Source organism: Priapulus caudatus, unplaced genomic scaffold, assembly GCF_000485595.1.
Source record: "Priapulus caudatus unplaced genomic scaffold, Priapulus_caudatus-5.0.1 Scaffold273, whole genome shotgun sequence".
In the NCBI taxonomy this organism is placed as follows: domain Eukaryota; kingdom Metazoa; phylum Priapulida; class Priapulimorpha; order Priapulimorphida; family Priapulidae; genus Priapulus; species Priapulus caudatus.
In genome coordinates, this window is record NW_014577334.1 from 260,746 (window position 1) to 281,971 (window position 21,226).

The 21,226-nt window shown below is 45.8% G+C and overlaps 1 protein-coding gene across 1 annotated transcript in view; it reads right to left on the bottom strand.

The window, feature by feature from the left end:
• LOC106808397 (unconventional myosin-Vb-like) overlaps window positions 1–21,226 on the bottom strand; it is a 77,697-nt gene that overhangs the window by 43,261 nt on the left and 13,210 nt on the right. Inside the window, exons 5-25 of the mRNA XM_014811107.1 lie at window positions 19,980–20,088; window positions 17,821–17,952; window positions 17,149–17,282; window positions 16,820–16,901; window positions 16,000–16,140; window positions 14,863–15,072; window positions 13,933–14,043; window positions 13,333–13,517; window positions 12,808–12,919; window positions 11,923–12,134; window positions 11,125–11,314; window positions 10,709–10,825; window positions 10,304–10,393; window positions 9,457–9,681; window positions 9,176–9,257; window positions 8,652–8,779; window positions 7,644–7,787; window positions 7,052–7,182; window positions 6,256–6,397; window positions 5,849–5,954; window positions 4,908–5,100 (exon numbers count right to left, since the gene is read on the bottom strand). Coding sequence (XP_014666593.1) covers window positions 4,908–5,100; window positions 5,849–5,954; window positions 6,256–6,397; window positions 7,052–7,182; window positions 7,644–7,787; window positions 8,652–8,779; window positions 9,176–9,257; window positions 9,457–9,681; window positions 10,304–10,393; window positions 10,709–10,825; window positions 11,125–11,314; window positions 11,923–12,134; window positions 12,808–12,919; window positions 13,333–13,517; window positions 13,933–14,043; window positions 14,863–15,072; window positions 16,000–16,140; window positions 16,820–16,901; window positions 17,149–17,282; window positions 17,821–17,952; window positions 19,980–20,088 — 2,976 coding nt within the window. The remainder of the gene's footprint in view (window positions 1–4,907; window positions 5,101–5,848; window positions 5,955–6,255; window positions 6,398–7,051; window positions 7,183–7,643; window positions 7,788–8,651; window positions 8,780–9,175; window positions 9,258–9,456; window positions 9,682–10,303; window positions 10,394–10,708; window positions 10,826–11,124; window positions 11,315–11,922; window positions 12,135–12,807; window positions 12,920–13,332; window positions 13,518–13,932; window positions 14,044–14,862; window positions 15,073–15,999; window positions 16,141–16,819; window positions 16,902–17,148; window positions 17,283–17,820; window positions 17,953–19,979; window positions 20,089–21,226) is intronic.

Below are 21,226 nucleotides of genomic sequence, written 5' to 3' on the forward strand. Positions count from 1 at the left end.
GCAGTGTGCTGTGCCTTGTGTGTGCTGCGTGTGCGTGTGTGTGTGCGCTGTGTGCGTGATGCTATGTGTGCGTGTGTGCGTGCGGCGTGCGCGTGCGCTCGTGTGCGTGTGGCCCCGGGGGCGTGTGTGGGCGTGAGTCGACAGTAACTTCGCGCTGATGGCGGACTATCAGGTTAAAAAGTCGTATAGTTGCCGAAAAACTATACAATGGATTGTGCAGAAAACCTGTCGGCAGCTAACCCATTAGTAGCATTTGCGTGCCAGAGGTCATCATTACGTCATATCAGGAGTGAATAATGACATATTCACTCCTGGTTATATGTATTCTGCGCAGGAAGCGAAGAAAAACACGTTTTGTTTTTATTCACTCCTGATCCTATGAACATTATGCCATTATAAATTATATCAATATAGCTATATAATAATACAATCGACTGCACATATATTTGTATTATTATCTGCTTGATTTACTTTGGTGGCCGTATACGATATGCCATCCACACGGGACACGCATCACCACGCGCACGCGCAACCGCACACGCACACAGCACGCACGGCACGCACGCGACCGCACGCACGCAACGGCACGCACATCAGCAACACACACACACACACGAGTGCCAGCCACCTGATCCCCCGTCCTCGTTCTGATATTCAACTACACTCAGTATTGTCTTCCCTTTCGATTTGCTCATCGAGCATAGCAACGATATAGTACTGTCACTAGTAGCTTGCCTTGACCCCACAGCCTATATAGTGCAACATGCGAGTGAACGGCGAGTATACTAGGAACATCAGCGAGCTCATGACCGCTTCCACACGCGCACCACCACATTTAGATAGGTACGCAAAGACCTATATATTGTAACTATAGGGTCTTGGTAACGCGTACCGATCGCACGGCGCACGCACACGCAGGCACCCACCCGCGCTACCTCGCGGTCAACTTGCTGACTAGAAAACGCCGCGATAGGCTACCACGGGTGCTTGCGCTAAGGACACGCACACGGTGGCAAGTTGAGCGCCGAAAAATAAGAGCGGTCTGGGCTCTTCATGATATATGATTGATCACGCTGGTGGTATTCTCCTTGCGCGTTCGTCCATGGTCGTTAGATTACGAACGCTTCGAAGCAAATGACTCGAAGCGATATGAACACGCCGAGTTTGTGCACTAATCTTGTATTCATTCCGGTACTTAACTATATCGGACATTTGTCTACTCTTGTTAAGTACCTGATCAAACACGATTGCTTACGGTGTAATCCTCCTACTCAAGTGGTTGTACAAAAATGCCTTCAACATAACAGCACACAATGAACATCCGTCCAACAATTTTCGATCACGAGAAACTGCGCTTCTTTCCTCCGTATATCGTCAGATTTTCTGCATCCCTACTAACTTCTTATATCCTCCCTCGTATAAGCACGCTCTCTCTCTTCTGCCTACTTTCCACCTTTACAATATTCTCCAACACACGCTTATATGCCAGGCTTCTGATACCTTACTAAACCTTACAATGGTTACCAAACACGCGTTTTATGCAGCTCTGCATACCTACTAAACTATACACTGTTACCAACACGCGTATATAGCCAGACTCTCGCATACCTACTCAACCTTACAATTATTCCAACACGCGTATTGCCACTCTGCACCCTTACCTACTAAACCTTTTTACAAATGTTCTAACACTCCCGTTATATGCCAGCTCTTGCTATACCTACTAACCTTAACAATGTCTCAACACGCGTATTATGCCGCTCTGCATACCTACTAAACCTTACACATGTTGTTCCAACACGGCGTTCATCCAAGCTCTGCATACCTACTCAACCTTACATATCTCAACACGCGTTATATGTCCGCTCTGCAATACCCGTTAACTAAAACCTTACAATGTTCTCAACACCCGGCGTATATGCCAGCTCTGATACCCTACTCAACCTTACAATTGCATCCAAACGCCGTATATGCCAGCCTCTGCATACCTACTAAACCTTTAACAATATCTCCAATCCCACGCGTATACCAGCTTGCATACCTACTAAACCTTAATAATGTCCAACACGGCGTCACTACTTGCCAGCTTCATTGATACTACTAAACTTATAATGTTAGTCAACACGCGTATATGTCAGCTCTGCATACCTACTAAACCTTACATGTCCACACGCGTATTACTGCAGCTCTGCCCATACCTACTAAACCTTACACATACTTTCCATCACGCGTATATGCCAGCTTTGCATACCTACTAAAACCTTTATCAATGTTTCCAACAGCGGTATTATGTCAGCTCTGACTACCTAACTTAAACCTTACAATGTTCCAACACGCGTATATGCCAGCTTTGCATAGCTTACTAAACCTTACAATATTCCAACACGGCGTATAGTCAGGCTCTTGCATACCTAACTAAACTTACAATATGCCAACACGCGTATTATGGCCAGGTCTTTAGCCCACCTTGCTAACCTCTATATTTCATACATGTGACTTAATTAGATATCTAACTGAGCTTAAACAGTCACTCGGGACCGTTAAACCGAGCAACACTCGTGACTTAGAGTCGTTCATGAACTTAAACCCTAATATTGTCTTTTCGGCGCCTTGCAATCGGGCTATATATATTCTCAAGCTAACACATAATTTGCTTATAAAGAAAGCATCATGCATAATCAGGTCACGCGAGTAAGGTTGAATTAGTTCAGGGGAACATGACAGCAGGCATGCTTATCTTACGACAGTTCTCGTCAATGACCACGTATTGCTCTGTTTGTTTCTCTCACGGGCATATCTTACTGGATTCACCGTAAAGAGCCAATGATTAACGGACCAGCTTTGCCATAACTCACCCACCGTCCATCGCATGTTGTCACCGAGAAAGTGAGGCCCGCGCTAAGCCACTTTCAATCAAACTGAATACAAATGTAAAAGCAAAAAATCGCTAAATTTCGCAAAACGGCGCAAATGCAGTTACCGTGTTTAAAACAAGACGTAGGTGTTTAAAAGCAGTTACCGGTGTTAGAAAAGGGCGGTCGCTTTGTATAAAACAGTGCCCCGTGGGGCACTCATGATCATTCGCAAAACGGATTACGCATCCCGGTTCGCTTATATTTGAAAGCCTAGGTTAAAAGGGTTTATAAACCAACAATCTCGAAGCTCAACGTGAAAACGCTAGCACGTAGCGAGACATTTTTTAAAGTACCTCATCTTAGATAAATTGAGAATAGGGTAAAACTTTATTTCCGTGTTGATAACAATCAAACATAATTAATCATTGCCCTTTTTTGAGGGAAAAGCAATATTAAAATAACCTCTAATTAACCTTCAACTACGCCATCCCTATAATGCAAGGAAATTTTCACGACCACACGAAATGTGCAAGAAATTTCAAAAAAATTTCTAAAACATATGGCATAATTTAACCTCTTAAAAAAGTTAACACACTGATAACATAATTCTATCTGCTTTTTCAAAAAAGGGTATATATCTGGATCGAACAATCTTTCCCCTGGGCATGACCCCCACCACCTCTTCACGCCCGACTATCGTGTATACAACGATAAAGAGAAGCAGCAGGCACGCGCGCCGGCACGGTGGCAGCGACAGCCAAACAACGGCGGGAACAGTGGGCAGCAACACCGGCGGAAACATTGGCAGCAAACACGCCGGGAACAGTGGCAGCAACACGCGGCAAACAGTGGCAGCAAACACGCGGGAAGCAGTGGCAGCAACACGCGCTGGAACAGTGGCAAGCAACACGCAGGAACAGTGGCAGCAACACGCGGTAACAGTTGGCAGCAACACGCGGGAACAGTGGCAAAACAACCGCCCAACCGGGGGAAGCTATGGCGCACGCAACACGCGACAGGTGGCCACAAACACGCGGTAACAGTGGCAGCAACACAGCGGGAAGCAGTGGCAGCAACACGCGCGCGAACCAGTCGCGCAGGCCAACACGCGTACGAACAGTGGCAGCAAACCACGCGGGAACAGTGGATCTCCAGCAACACGCGGGAACAGTGGCAGCAACACGCGGGAACAGTGGCAGCAACACGCGGGAACAGTGGCAGCAACACGCGGGAACAGTGGCAGCAACACGCGGGAACAGTGGCAGCAACAGCAACATGTGAGAGTGGCAGCAACACGCGGGAACAGTGGCAGCAACACGCGGGAACAGTAGCAGCAACACGCGGGAACAGTGGCAGCAACACGCGGGAACAGTGGCAGCAACAGCAACATGTGAGATTGGCAGCAACACGCGGGAACAGTGGCAGCAGTTACCAACAGTTCAAAGCGCGTAAAACGTGTAGCATGGGCACGTTTTTTAAAACGCGGGATCGGTGGGGGCGCGTGCTGCGGCGGCGGCAGCAGCACGTGCGGCACAGCAGTAGCACGGCAGCGGCGACAGCTACAAGCATGATCGGTTGGACGCGGATACGCGGGAACAGCAGCAGCACGTACGACGCAGTGGTAGCATGGCGGCGGCGACAGCTACAAGCATGATCGGGTGGACGCGGATACGCGGGAACAGCAGCAGAGATGCCAACACATATTTGAAGCAATCTGTAGTTTCTGGCCATCAAATTATTAGTTCGAGGGTCACGTATAGTGACCCGAGTTTGCTAGGGGGGTCCGGCATGCCCCCCGCAAAATTTCTTGATTCTGAGATGCAATTTCCTGCATTATGAGGGTCAAAAATGACAATATAATTGACAAAAAATGACAATACTTAAAAAAAAAGAAGTAGTAGTTCGTAGTTTGATACAAACTGGTCGTAGTGGTGCAAAAGGAATAGAAATTCGTATAAAATACGGATAAATCGTAGTGGTTGGCATCTTTGCAGCAGCAGCACGGCAGTATAGCACGCTGCAACACACCGCGCCCAAAAAGCAACGACGTACCTGTTCGTGTCCTTCATCGTCCTGTAGGCGATCTCCAACTCTCCGTCCTCGTTGAGCATGTCCGAGTCTGCGCCGCCATACTGCTCGCGCAGCACTGCCGACATGCCCTGCTGACGCATCGCCAGGATGCTCTTCAGCTGGATCACCTCGTCGCGTCGCCGCTCCAGCTCCGCCTCCATCGCCGCAAACTGATCTGTGGGGAGAGAGGAGGGGGTATAGCGTGGAGAGAGAGAGAGAGTGTGTGTGTGTGTGTGTGAGAGAGAGAAAGAGAGAGAGAGAGAAAGAGAGAGGAGGGGCGGGTGAGCATGGCGTATAGTGTGGAGAGAGAGTGTGTGAGAGAGAGAGAGAGAGAGAGAGAGAGAAGAGAGAGAAGAAGGGCAGGTGAGCATGGCGTATAGTGTGGAGAGAGAGTGTGAGAGAGATCCAGGGAAGGAGGTAAAGAGAGAGAGGGAGAGAAGAGAGAGAGAGAGAGAGAGAGAAGAGAGAGAAGAAGGGCAGGTGAGCATGGCGTATAGTGTGGAGAGAGAGTGTGAGAGAGAGAGCCAGGGAAGGGAGGTAAAGAAGAAGAGAGGGAAGAGAAGAGAGAGAGAGAGAGAGAGAGAGAGAGAGAGAGAGAGAGAGAGAGAGAGAGAGAGAGAGAGAGATGCCGAGAGAGAGAAAGAGACACACACACACAGAAAGACACACACCGAGAGACAGATGGAGTGTGCAGTATATATGTAGAATTATAGGTGTAGTGTATAGAAGTATATGTGTAGAATTATAGGTGTACTGGAGTTTATTCTGCTGTATACATAGACTGCATCGTAAGTATGCTGTTTTGTCACAGATTATCCACAAGGAAATGCTATGACTTACAGCTCCACATTTGAGACAACGCCACTCATTTGACTGACAATTGTGGCTAATGTAACTTTGGGCAATGGAATAATCGAACTTACCGATCATGACCTTGTCTGAATCGGAACCGGATGTATCCGCTACAGATTCTCTCAGCTTCCTTATATTCTCCTTCAGTTTGGAATTCTCAATTTCGAGATCATTGATCTACATGAAAGAAATCTTATTGAAATTTTATAGATAAATGGCATGGCATGCAGCACTACCAGCCAATATGTGTCAAGCAGAGCATAATTCTGCCATCAAATCCCTCATGGACCCAATTCTGAAATGTTATTAGGTTTTTAACAGATTTATCATAAATTCGAGCGATGTACTCTCCCTAGAAGAACAATAGATCAGTTAAATGAAAAATACGACCTATGGACAATTTGCACTGTCACATCGAAGAATTGCAATTCACTTTCGGTACAGGTTGTCGGATTTCGACACAGTGAACATAGTTTACCTTCAGCGACTCAGCTGCAGTCATGTCAACCTCCTGCTTCCGCTGATCGTCGGGTGACCCCGCGGTGACCCTGATGTCGGGTCCATTCTCCTTCCCGGACATTCTCGCCGTGAGCGTGTCCACCTGGTCCTGTAACCGCTCCCTGCGCGAGATCGCAATACAAACTCGGTTACAACGCACATACATAACAACAATAACACACAACCCAACAACCCCAACGATAACATACATACGATAATACAGTTCACACTCTACACGTAGTACGTTACACTCGTTAGGTCGTGTCGCGCGAGCGTGTCGAGACTTCGTGGGTCACGTCGCAATACAACCCCGGTGTACGATAACGATACGATAATACAGTTTACACTCTACACATAATGCGTTACACTCGTTAGATCGTGTCGAGACTTTGCGGGTTACGTCCGAGACAGCTTTTCCTGTGACGAGAAGATGAGCGACTGCTCCCTGTGGTGGACATCGCAATACACCTCGTGTTTACACGTGTAGTACATTACACTTTACACTGTGTCGAATCTTCAGTTCTCACGTCTACGACAGCTTTCCCGTAACAAGGAGACACTGTATATGCTGTATATTTCGTGGTGGTCTAATTTTCGCTAATTTCCCGAACGCGTGCCCAACCCGCGAAAATAACAGCACGCGAATAATTAATACCGAATAATTAATAATTCACCGACCGTGAAATTAACCACTCGCGAAATTGTCCGTCGAGTCTGAATTCGCGAAAATATCTGTACGCGAATAATATGGCGTATACAGTTACTCGTCTGCGCACCTTTCAGCTGCCAGGTCCTTCACCTGCGCCATCAGCTTCAGATGCACCTCCTCGTTGCTCATGTCGTCTTCGTCTTCCGCAGATTTCCGGTCTGGCTTCACCCTCCGTGTGGCCGTACCATAGCCCTGGTCCTGCAATGGTAGAGTGACCCCGCTTCGATAAATCGTTAACCTAACACTACTACTGTAACTACACACTATGTAAATCACTGCTACGTAAAAAAAATTAACAGAAACGTATGGACAAAAATAACTTAAGAGCATATAAATAACTAGGCTGAAATGTAAAATATACGTTTTACAAGGTGGAGAGAAATCGCCGTGCTCTCTGCTTTGGCTTGCCCCGCAAAATCCAACCACTCTGCTTTCCTTGACGAAACCCAACCACCCGGCTTTCCCCATTAAAACCAAACGCTGTGCTAATCCCACGAAATACAACGCTCTGCTGTTACTTCCACATATGACTCTCATTGCCATCTCTGCATCATACATGTTTTCTATAGATTAATTCTCCATATCATTTCCACTATCTCACGGCTATTACACACGAGCAGTAACTGTATATATGCGGCGACTGTAAGAGCTGCACTTACGCCTATGCTGCCGTCCTCGTTGCGTATGGACTGGACATCGTCCATCCTCACCGTACTGGCTTCTGACGCCTCCGTCTCTATGCTGGCCGTGCTGATGTCAGACGAAGAGCGAACGTGACGACGGGGTGGCGCCCTCTGTTGAAGCTAGGGGGTATTATATATGTATAATATATAATATATATATATACATATGTATATATACATAGTACTACTATACATACTACTGTACAGACTATACTACTGTACATTGTACTAACTATACATTAGTATAGATGTATTGCATTGCATTTGGTTACAGAAAATTTTCATTGTATGCATTCTGAAAAATGGTCAGTCAGCTACAAAACGTCTATTAGTAAATAATAAATGTTATATAATAGATAGCTATACAATTACAGTGCTTTTCATGAAACACCCCACCTCATATGATATATGTATCTTTCTCTAACTGTCTAACACATCAAACATTCAGAGAACCATGAAAGAATTAATGTTTTAAATGGGGAAACGTTTTCTTTAACGTTCAACGAACATCAGTTTCGGTTAAGAACGTGGCAGTGTGGCACTTTGGTGTAAAGATGCGATAGAAACCTTTTTCTTTAACGTTCAATGAATGTCAGTTTCTCGTTAAGAACGTGGCAGTGTGGCACTATGGTGTAAAGATGCAGTAGAAACGTTTTGTTTAACATTCAATAAACATCAGGCTTGGTTAACGACGTGGCAGTGTGGCACTATGGTGTAACGATGCAGTAGAAACATTTCGTTTAACGTTCAATGAACATATGTTTTGGTTAACGACGTGGCAGTGTGGCACTGTGGTGTAATGATGTGGCAGAAACGTTTTCTTTAACGTTCAATCAACATCAGTTTCTCGTTAAAGACGTGGAAGTGTGGCACTCTTGTGTAATGATGCGGCAGAAACGTTTTGTTTAACGTTCATCCACCATCTGTTTTGGTTAACGACGTCGTAGTGTGGCACTGTGGTGTAAGGATGCAGCAGTGTAGCACCTGTATGAGCTCAAATCTGTGCTCCAGCTCTGCGTGCCTACGCAGCAGGTTCTGGTGAGCCGATCTCTCCTCATCCAACTCTGCCTGCGCCATCTGCATCTCATCGTCTGTCCTCTGCCTCTCCTCATCTGCAAGAGGGAAGCCCCGATGATTCATCATCTACAGTTTCACAGAACATTCACAGTCACATGGTATATGATGATTGGTTTGGTCTCTTCTGGTTGCGATTAGTTGCAACACATGTAAGCAAGCGTTACTACGACATTAGCTATTTCTTACACTAGTAGCTAAATTATGCAGAATTATACGTAATGGGGCTACTGCTACAGCTTACGATAAGTTGTGACGCATGTAAGCAAGTGTTATTACAACATGGAACTATTTCTTAAATAAGTAGCACATTACAAGGAATTATCCGTAATGAATATACTTTCTAGCTATGTTGTACAGCTGGCAGCGCAAACGTTTCGTGATTCTGCTGCGGCGCATTTAGCATTTGCTTCACAGCCGCCCCCCGGACTCACGTTTATCGCTCTGTCCCAGGTTTGTTAGGGCCTTCAATTCCTCCCTCAGCTCAGCATTCTCTGCCTGTAGTCGTGCGAACTCCTACACAGCACCAAAAACAGTTAGCATCCATTCACTACCGACAAGACAAGTTTTTAACGTAATCATAAAAATAACGTAATGCGACGTAACTAACTAAACGTTAACATGTTTTGACATCATTTTAACGTTCCATCGTTAAAATGGCTGCCATTCGCATCACGTTAGACCTTCTACGCCGCAGAGTACCCCCGCCACGCACCTCTAGGTAACCTTTCTCTGCGGCGTCCTTCTCGCTTCCCAGGTCCTTCTTCTCCTCGCGTTCGTTCTCCAGCTCTTTGCTGATGGCGCGGACGGCCTCCTCCAGCTCCGTGATCTTGTTCAAGGCGAGCTTCGACTCCTGCTCGCTGGCCTTCAGCACGTCGACCTGCGCCCGCAGCGCGGCCACGCTCTCCACCCCGACTCTCAGCCTGCCGTTCTCCTTGTTCTACACCGAACGAACGAATGCGCGTTAGAATACGAGTGGGAGGTTGCAAGCGGGCATTTCCCGTGCTCATCTCATAACCTTGTTCTATACACCAAACGCACACAGAAAATAGTTGAATTATTGAACGAACGCAAGTTAGTTAATTAATTTTGAAATTAAGCGCACGCATGTTAGAATACGGAGGAGAGGAGAGGTTCCCTGCACCGTTTTCGTCTTGTAACACCATCAAAGTCTCGTGGAGAAATGCGGTGACGCACCCTTCAATTTGAATCGAAATGGTGCGACTACAGCGCATGATCTGTCTCGCTCCGATTGAATAACATTTGTAAACTGACGTCGTTCAATAACCACAATTAAAGAGCGACTAGGGTGAAACAACGTCTTCCATTTAACGGGTCTGGTTGGCACGTCGTATCTTGAACTGTTTAGGAACCGGGTTATAATCGTGACAATTCGTTATTTCTAAAGAGAAGTTAATTAGTGATTAGGAAGATCAGTGAGAGTGGCAACGAAAGCAACACGTGTGAAGAAAATACACTCACGTCATCACTGCATTATGCTAGGGCTGGAGCCTTATTCTCTGCAACCTCACCTACAGCCAAATACTGTTGATATTACTTACCACTTCATCCACCTTCTGCTGGAGTGAAATGATCTTATTCTCCAGACCAAGGTTCATCTTCTTAACGTGTGCTATAGACCTGGCCTCAATCTGTCGGCAAAAAAAACACATGCTAGACACTCCTCCCTCGCAAATACCAAAGCTATGCACATTTAAAAGTATGCTAGACTCTCCCCCCCCCCACGTAAAACACCAACGATAGACATGCTTAGAAACTATGCATATTCATGACTCCCTCATTACCTCGTCACACATTCTCTACGGACAAAAATAAACTCGGAATGCAGAAGCCCGAGTTTTCTCATGAATAACTAGATTGACACACCAAGAAATGCGATGAAACATCGAGTTTTCTCATGAATAACTAGATTGACGCACTAACAAATGCGATCTAGGTAGGGATACCTTGAGTGCCTTAAACTGTGCCTGGGCTGCGCGTCTGCGCACGTGACACTGCAGACGGATGAGCCCACACCTGACCTTCTGGTATCGTTTCTTCGTCAACCACATACGCACGTTCCTCTGTCGTAAAAAAAAATATCAACCATCACGAATAAGCCAGGGATCTCCGACTTTAAACACTGTCACGCACAAAAAAACAACTTTACAGAACGTCTTCGTTTAATAAATAGGCAATAAATCATCAACAACGATTTTTTTCCGGTGCCGGCAAGATGCAATTCAACATGTAGAATTAGATATTAATACATATAATATAATCATGTAATACTAATTCTAAACATATATATATATATATATTTATTTATTTAATTTCAGTGATATGCACCAGAAATATTTGCCGACGCTAATAATCGACTAACCTGCAGTATGACTGCCTTGTGGTTGCGCAGTAGCACCACGTAGCGCCCCCTGGCGTGAATGCCGCGGATATGCGCCTGTAATCCGATAGCCAGGCGGCGTAAGCGGCCGTGCTTCTGGCTCTGTACGAAGCCGCGAATGTAACGCTGCATAGTGATGGCTGCTTTGGTGCGCTTGAGGAAGCGCAGACGCCTGCAAGAGGGCAGCACCGGTACTTAACGCACGATGACGACAGCAGCGTGGATGTTCGTAACGAATGAGCGATGTAAACCGATCACTACGACGTGATATTGCATTATAAAAAAGCTCAAAACGTTTTGCATGAATGGAGACAGGTGTTTGAGAGATACCTTTGACAAAATCACCTTTGATGTACAAAAATGGTTACAAAGTGATATCACGCAGTAGGTATGGAGTGGTTACCTGCATGTGACAGGTTTAAGCGTGGGTACAGGTAGATGAGTGGTTACCCTCATGTAACAGGTGTAGGAGTGGGCATAGGTAGATGGGAGGTTACCTGCGTGTGACAGGACAGGTGTAGGAAAGAGTACACATAGCGGTAGGTAAACGATTACCTACACACAACAGGTAGATAAGCGATTACCTACAAACGACAGGTAGATAAGCGATTACCTACAAACGACAGGTAGATAAGCGATTACCTACAAACGACAGGTAGATAAGCGATTACCTCCACACAACAGGTAGATAATTAATCACCCACACACGACAGGTAGATAAGCGATCCCCCCACATACGACAGGTAGATAACGAGTTTGCACAGGTGAGAGCATGCGTACCTGCGCGCGACGAAACCGCGCACGATCCTCTGCACGGTAACCGTGGCACTGCGCAGCCTCTGGTAGCGAGTGCGATGCAGAAAGCCCCGCACATGCTTCTGTATCATGATGCCGCACGCTCGCAGCCGGTCCGAGCGCAGCTTCTCCATGTAGGCGACCTGACCCGCGCGGAAGAAGATCTTCGTCTTGCCGAACTGGAACTTGTCCGGATCCTGCCGAGAGAGAGAGATAGAGAAGGGTACGGCGATGACGCACGATGAAATTAGGGGATGCAAGCAGCGGTTTTAATGCCTAGCCTACAATCTACTACTGCCTGGGTGCTGCCGAGAGAGAGAGAGAGAGAGAAGGGTACGGCAACGTCAAATGGCGGCGTTTTCCATGGGCAGTGGGAAATGCATTATGAAGCGGCGCAGGGTTACGAAATAAGGGGGAAGCGAGCGGCAGTTTTATGCCTACAAGGATTCAGTTCGCTACCTGTTCTCAATAAAAAAGAAAATCTCTAAAAAAATTTCCAGAACCTCCTAAGCCAGATTCAAAACCACAAAAGATTCTGTCTGAGCCGCACATACTGCCGCAAGTACTTGCTGCCTGGTAAACAAAGTTCATTTCTAACCCTGAAAGCATCTCAAGGCTTCAGATGTGTTATGCCCAACGTGACATACGACATTCGCGACATGATTGTGCACACGCATCGACGTGAATTATCGTAACACGGGCAACATATCTACTCGGTTTATTGATTCACAGCTTTAATTCTGGGTGATGACTACTTGCTGCTGATGCGCATGTATGTTTTACACAGTGTATTGTATTGTGTACACACATTGTGTATGTGTGCGGGCTTCGTAGGCACACTCCGGTCTGACTGCATAACTGCCAGCTCACCTTGATAAGGTTCTGTAGTAGATTCTCGCAGGTAAGCCTCATGTCCTTCCTATTAATATCTTTACTCCTTATTAGCACCCGATAGCGGTTTAAGAACTCTTGGTATGTCCACCTGAACACAGAGACAAACATTACTACCATTACACATTATACATTATGCGTACAGAAATATTATAATTTGGATGCAAACCTTTTTAATTTATCACTTGAAATACCAAAATGCTCGAGTCAAAGGTGAGAATTTAAATGCTTATGCACACACATGCAGCCTCAGACACCACACACAGCCTCCAACGCCACACACAAACACAACCTCAGACACCACACACACAGCCTCACAGACCACACACCCTCAGACACCACACACACCCTCTAACACCACATGCGCACGCATACAGATTCACGCACGCACGCACGCACGCATGCACGCACACACACACACACACGCACACCCTCACACACCCCCTCAGACCTCACATACACACCCTCCGACCTCACCCACAACACACCCTCAGCGCGGCGTACCTAGACGGGTAGCCGGCGGCGCTGATGCGTATCGTCTCGAGCACGCCGCACGCGCGCAGCTGCTGGATCGCTCGCTTCGGGTCGAACTGGAACGACTCCTTCTCGTCGTTCGGCTTGATGCAGCGAACGTAGTGCGGCGTCGTCGTGTTCATAACCTCCATGAGCGCCTTCAGCGAATCGCGGAACTGCGCGCGAGACACACGAGACGAGAAATTATCGAGACGTTGAGACACGAGGCCAAGACGTTGAGACACACCGGCGAGCAGCAGTACTGCGTGAGACGTCAGTCACGTGGTGACCGAGACGTCGAGACGCGAGATGCGAGATCATCGAGACATCAAGACACGAGGCACGTGGTCACCGAAATGTTGAGACATGAGGCGCGAGGTCCCCGAGACATTGAGATGCGAGATCATTGAGACGTCGAGACGAGAGGCGCACGGTCACCGAGATGTAGACATGCGGGGCGCGAGACATTGAAAAGTGAAATGCGCGGTCGTCGACACATTGAGACGCAAGGCGCTCGATAAATGAGACGTAGAAATACAAGATGGGCGGTCACCGAGGCACGATCGTCCATGTAATCAGTAATACGCTCACCTGCGAACCCACAGTGCTCTTGCGCGACTTTTGACTAGAGGGCTTTGCCGGAGCCTTGCTCTTAGATGGCTTCACCACAGCTTCAGTGAACAGCTCCTTCACCAGGTCGTACTGTGGGGAGAGAATGAGCAATGAGGCACCGACCAAGACTGGACGGGCAGGCCATTAGATACTGTATACGCCAAATTTTTCGCGTACAGATATTTTCGCGAATTCAGACTTGACGAACAATTTCGCGAGTGGTTAATTCCGTGGTTGGTGAATTACGAATTATTCGGTATTATTCGGCATGAATTATTCACGTGTTGTTATTTTCGCGGTCGGGGACACGTTCGCGAAATTCGCGAAAATTAAACCACTGCGAAATATGCAGCATATACAGTAGCTGAATACGAACACTCACATGCTCACCGGGAGTAGATGATGACATGATTTGCCATGATACTAATGAGATGAAAATTAAGACGGTTTCGTGATGGTCAATATAAGTCTACTTAGCCAACCATCCTTGTTGTTGCCATAAACAATCTGTAAACGCTTGGTATTTCCTTACAATCCTCAACTTAAGCAAAACTGAATCACGTGTACTAGTCGCAATTATGAAAATAACCTGGTTTCTACTGGAATAGATGTGCATAGACACTTACAAATACGCAGATTACAAACACCCATCTACTTATCCACCAATCCACATACCCACATTGCTATCCACCTAGCCACACATCAATCTCTACCTATCCACGTTCTCAAATACCCACCTACTAACAATCTACATACCTACCTATCTACCAATCTACACACGTACCCATCTCTCCACCTCTCTATCTACATACCTACCTATCTACCAATCTACACACGTACCCATCTCTCCACCTCTCTATCTACATATCTACGTATCTACGACAAACACGCGTTGTGCGTCTAGCCCACCTTACTGGTCCTCAGCACAGCTAGATGCTCCTCTATCACAGTATCTCGGTTCTTCTCGAGGAAGCCCAACACCTCGTACTGGACGTTGTCGGCAAAGTGCAGCACGATGAAGGCGGTGTTGGACAGTCGTGGCTTCGCAAACTGCTTGCTCTTACCCTCCATGTTCTTGTACATCTTATCGCACCACGACTTGTCCGAACCTTTGGGCATCTGGCGGAAAACGAAATCAGAATCATCGATACCCACGGTTAGAAGAAAACCTTCATGAACGAGGTTTATGAAGTTTTATAAATATATAGTTTAGTTTAGAAATGTTTAGCAAGATGTATTAGTGTGGCATGGTCGACTGGATGAGTAAGTTTTACAATGTGTTACAATTACAAATGTAAGCTGGTGCTTGCTGGTGCTTTGCTCTTTGCAAAGTACTCGAATTATTTGGGCGTGTACCCACACAGTACCCACACAGTGCTAAATAAATATTTAGTCACTTCCCTACATTGAAAGCGCCTATTCACTGGGTGTGCAGTTATGTTTGACTTTGTTTTCTATATCACAGCATGAACACCTATGGAGTGTTCTGAGCAAGTAAAGGGTCTACATGGTATAGCAAAGTCTATTGTTTACTCAACAAGTTATAACAATCAAAAAGGTAAGCTACGTCAACACACAGGCTTGAAAACGTAAACACACAGGCAGTCCATCATGTGGGTTGCAGCAATTCTCTCAAACATATTCATATTCTGGAACCACACCTTCCTCTCTTTGGACTCATTTCTTTAGTGTGACCAGAAATGGAATGAATAAAACTGCAGGTTTCAATAGCATCATCAAAGCCCTATCCAATTCAACCATGTCTTTACACAACACATGCCCTGCCCCCTAGTGGCTCCTGTGGCACGTTGTGTTAGTGATACCAGGAACGCACTGCCACCTGGTGGTTACTTTCATATTTCAAAAAAGAACTCTGACACATCTCTTAGTAGCTACTGTGGCATTCAGGGGATAGGTACGTGCTGTGAGAAAAAAATGTAAGTGCTGGATTTGCGATATCTCGCGACAGCAGTACGTGCAGTGGGGCTACTGCTCCTATACTATTAGTTCTACTACTACTAGTACTGGCACTAGTGCAGCACATACTCTGCATTCCTCGTCCAGTAGGTCCAGGATGCCCATCTTTGCTTCGATGAGGTCGATACAGGGCTGGTTGTCGTAGAAGTCAATGAACGACCACTGGATCTTCTCCTTCACATACTCCTCCTGCTCCAGCTTAAACACATGCTGCAGAGGGGAAAGGAAACACGAGGGGTTAGTCGCGCAACGTAAACTCATACACCGGTAATAATATTGTTGTTGTTGTTGTTGTTGTTGTTAATTTGAGATAGCTCACCCTGGTTTATTCTAGCGATTGCTCCCAAGTGTCTTCATTGTTTAGGCAACATGGTAAATAACCTTCCTCAACCAGCACCCACTTATTTTTTATTGATGACCAATTCATATCTCGGTGAATTGTGAACTAAAGAAATTGTCATTCTTTAAAGTGAATACATAGGGTTCAAACCATGTTGCTTGTGTTTAGCATGTTCCCTTGGGGAAAACTTTTTCTTGACGAAAAGAATTTTAGTGTAGTTTTATTTGTGTTGCCCTTCGTCTTCAAATAGGCTGGAAATCCTACATACTGGTACAGGGATCATGGCCATACATCCACTTATAATAAATGGAGCATGTATGAAGAATTTATCCCCAATTTCGACATTAATAATGCACTAGGGCCGTTTAATTTCAAGGTAATAATTATAATTAATTTAATCACACAACTCACTGAACAAGATTCCCACCTAACCTGCTATTGGACAACATGATAATTAAAACTTTAATACTTCAATCACTCACATTCAAACATTAAACAAACAAACAACATTGTAAACAATTACCGATAAAAGGAAAAGGTAGAACCTACCATGTTAAACTGTTGTTGTAGTTTCTCGTTTGCATAGTTTATGCAGAACTGCTCAAAACTGTTGATCTCAAAGGTTTCAAACCTGCAGACATACAGCAGAAAACAGACGTGAGCACAGTGAAATATGCACCACAAAAGTCTTCTGAAAATCATCATCTTACAAAAAAGAGGGAATGAGAAAGACGATGCCAAATATTTTGCCACCAACGATTAGTCATTAGTAAACTGAAATCGAGAGAATAAAATGAAAATTTCTACTGACGGGCACGCATGATTTACACTAACTCAACCAGTATCGATGGCAGCACCTCTGCGCTTAGTAACCTCACCCATAGATGTCGAGTACACCGGTGAATCGTAGTTTCTTGGCTGTACACTTCAGCTCACGATTAATCTGCAGCACTATCCAGTCGAAGAGCTTTGCATAGATGTGCTTCGCGAGAGCATCTCTCGCGAACATGGCCTGTAAAGGTCACGGTAACCATAGCAATGCATGCAACAACCCATTCTAATGCAAGACTATCTATTTCATATTACCGAGAGTACGTACATTTATAGATGGACATATGCAAAATAGCAATGGACATGACAAACGAACAACAATGACGATGAAACGACAATACAGAACGTGCATAGAGGAGAAAATCTCCACTTATTTCTCACAATACAGAAATTTAATCAGCTGTTGATATTGCAGCCTAATTTCATCGTATTAAATGCATAACAACCCCAGGCACGGGAAAAGATGGACTATAAACGAAGATGATGATGATGATGATGATTAAATGCATAGCGAATCATTGTATGTACACATGCAATAATCAATATATACATGCTACAAAATTACGAACATCCGACATAGCCTTGTAAACATTCCTGTGAGACGGACATCCATTTCTCCACGGGAATCCATTATCTAAAACACCGCTAGAGAACGGCACCACCTCGCATCAGCCTCTCAAGGTTTCGAGAGATCTTAACGCCCGCTGTAGAAAACGTACGTCTGTTTTCTTGAGTCCCTTGATGTAGGTCTCTCCGTGGGTGACGATCTTGCGGCTGCACAGCCAGCCTCTTAACAGTTCCACATCAACACCTAGCAGGTCCGACACGATCCCGATCTTTGGGTTTCCCCTCTGCAGAATGAAAATTCACTCGTCACGAACGCGAGAACGCGTCTCAGTGCATTTGTCGCACAACGGCGAATTGCTGGTGCCAAGAGTTGGGCAATTTTCACAAAAACGTAAAACCTTATATGTCGTCCGCACGGCGACGGATAGCTGTGCAGGGAATAATGAGTCCCTATCTCTCCCCCCCCCCCCGCTGCCTGCCCAGCGGGAAAAGAATAATTGAGTGGGAGTAGATCACGGAGAAAAATAGATGGTGCCTGGTGCTGGCTATGTGTAGGGTCCCTGTATACAGAGAGTTGCGACAACACAGGAATTGACGCCATATTGTTTCCAAATGGATCCACACCGCTGCCGCTCAAGTACAGTGCTGTATGGATATGCTGTACAATGGTCCGTAGTAATTAATTAGACTAATCGTGCTTTAATAAACTCAAAATTCACAGAGATTATAGCTAAGACATGTGTCTATGTGTATCTAGATTTCTAGAAATGTAACTCAAATCGTTCGCGCCATAATAATATTCTGATAGTTTAATTGTACACTTTCTTACCGCCCATAGCCGTGCGTATATTAGCCTGTGCAATACCGCGCGTAGATAATTGCTATAATTAATTAAACCACTCGCGCTTCAATAAACAACATATTTATTGCACCCATAAGCCCAGCAGCCAGTCATTTTGGAAGAATATGACAACTGTAATTCATAAGATAAATGCGTTCCACTCTCCACTCGCTCGCAGCTGTAATATGTGTTTTTCACGTGTTCCATGAATTAGTCAGTGGAGCTAGACTAGGGGTTGTTGTAGTAATAGTCTATCTAAGGTCCCTATATACAAATTATCCCTTTGTATATAGGGACCCTAAGTCTATCTAGACACAGCGTCGCGCATCTTGTTGCGGCTGCATTGATGTTCACAGGTTCTGGTTCTGGTCGCGAGAGAAAGCACACGCGCGTGCCACGCGCGTGTGCGTGGTTTTGTGTCTCTTTGTGCGATGTGTCTACACTTACATCCTTATACATTGTATCCCTTAATTACCTTATATCACTTTGTATATAGGGGCCCTATCTACACTGTGCCTCGTCTACACGACGAACCTTAACTCGAGTTAAGCTAACTCAAGTTAAGCGTTAACTCTAGTTAGCGATTATGGAGCGTCTACACGACAACACCCGATAGCGATTATTACCGATTTATTATGCATGCGTGCGTGCGTGCGTGTGTATGTAAACGTGTGTGCATGCGTGCGTGTGTGCGTGCGTGTGCATGCGCACGTAGACGTGCGTGCGTGCGTGCGAGCGTGTGCACGTACACGTGCGTGCATGAGTGTGTGCGTGCGTGTGCAAGTACACGTGTGTTATCTATGATCTCTGTGATTCTTGAGTTTATTGAAACGCGAGTGGTTTAATTAATTATAGCAAGTATCTACGCGCGGTATCGCACAGGCTAATATACGCACAGCTATGGGCGGTAAGAAAGTGTATAATTAAACTATCATATGGCGCGAACGATTTGAGTTACATTTCTAGAAATCTAGATACATATAAACACATGTGTTATCTATGATCTCTGTGATTCTTGAGTTTATTGAAGCGCGAGTGGTTTAATTAATTATAGCAAGTATCTACGCGCGGTATCGCACAGGCTAATATACGCACGGCTATGGGCAGTAAGAAAGTGTATAATTAAACTATCATATGGCACGAACGATTTGAGTAACATTTCTAGAAATCTAGATACACATAGACACATGTCTTAGCTATAATCTCTGTGACTTTTGAGTTTATTGAAGCACGATTAGTCTAATTAATTACTACGGACCATTGTACAGCGTATCCATACAGCGCTGTACTTGAGCGGCAGCGGTGTGGATCCATTTGGAAACAACATGGCGTCCAGCAATCACGTGACCGATTTTTTCCGACTCGTCATGTCGCAACGCTCTGTATATAGGGACCCTAGCTATGTGTGGTGATGCTGGGGATGCTCGGACAGCACACGATCGCACTCGCGACCTTGGGGGAAGTGCTAACCTTGACAAGACTGGTGTCGTTCTCGCCATCCACAATCTTCACGTTGCCCATGTGCAGAATCGCTGCCAGGATTCGGAAGATCATCATCTGATTCTCTTCGTGAATGCCTGCAAAGCAATGCAGCGTCGGGAGACGTCACCTACTGTATACGCTGTATATTTCGCCGTGGTTTAATTTTCACTAATTTTGCGAACAGGTCCCCGACCGCGAAAATAACAACATGCGAATAATTCATACCAAATAATTCATGATTCACCGACCGCGAAATTAACCACTTGCGAAATTGTCCGTCAAGTCTGAACTCGCGAAAATATCTGTCTGCGAAAAATATGGCATATACAGTATATGGCGCCCCGCGTCGTACACGCACCAGCCAAGTAACGAGTATCGCATCTGTGTGCTGTTGTGGACATAGTCGCATTTTATTCCAAAAATATTTTAATGGTGAGCGCATTTTTGTTGATGCTGCATGTTTACAATGGGACGCTTTTAGCTCACTGCAAAGTGGTTATACTTGGTATTTCTCGCAGCTAGTTTTAACAATTACTCGTAAAACTTGCACATACCTGAAAACGGTACATTGTATGTGCATTGAGGCACTCATTGTATAAAACACATGCACCTAATGTACAAAGCACACACGTATATAAATACCAAGACGAGGAGAGAGCATGAGAGCGAGAGCAAAAGAAGACGAAAAGGAAGAGAGAGCACGAGAGAGCACGAGACGCATGAGAGAGATCAGAGCACGAGAGCACCGGAGAAGGAGAGAGAGACGGATGAGCGCACGAGAGAGAGGACGTGAGAGAAATGCCGCGCGAGGAGAGAGAGACGATATGAGATCAAGAGGGAGCGAGAGCTGATGAGTTCAGCTGAAAGGAGAGGCGAGAGAGAGAGAGCAAGAGACAGAAGCAAGGGCGAGAAGAGAGAAGCAAGCAGCTCCTGAGAAGACAGTCGACACGCGAGAGAGAGAGAGAGAGCGTCGGCGAGACGGCGCAGAGAGAGAGCAGCCCAAGAGAGAGAACTGACGTGCGCGAGAGACGGAAGAAGAGAGAGAGAGAGCGAAGACAGTGAGACGAGAACAGCGCCAAGATGAGCAGAGAGAGAGAAAAAGGCGCTGAGATATTATGCTTCATATCTAAGCCCCCCCGTTTGATATCTAATTGGATATCGCATCCACCGCGCCCTTTTATATCTCTTTTATATCACGACATTATGCACATTTCCAAAGTTCAGGACGCCCGCGA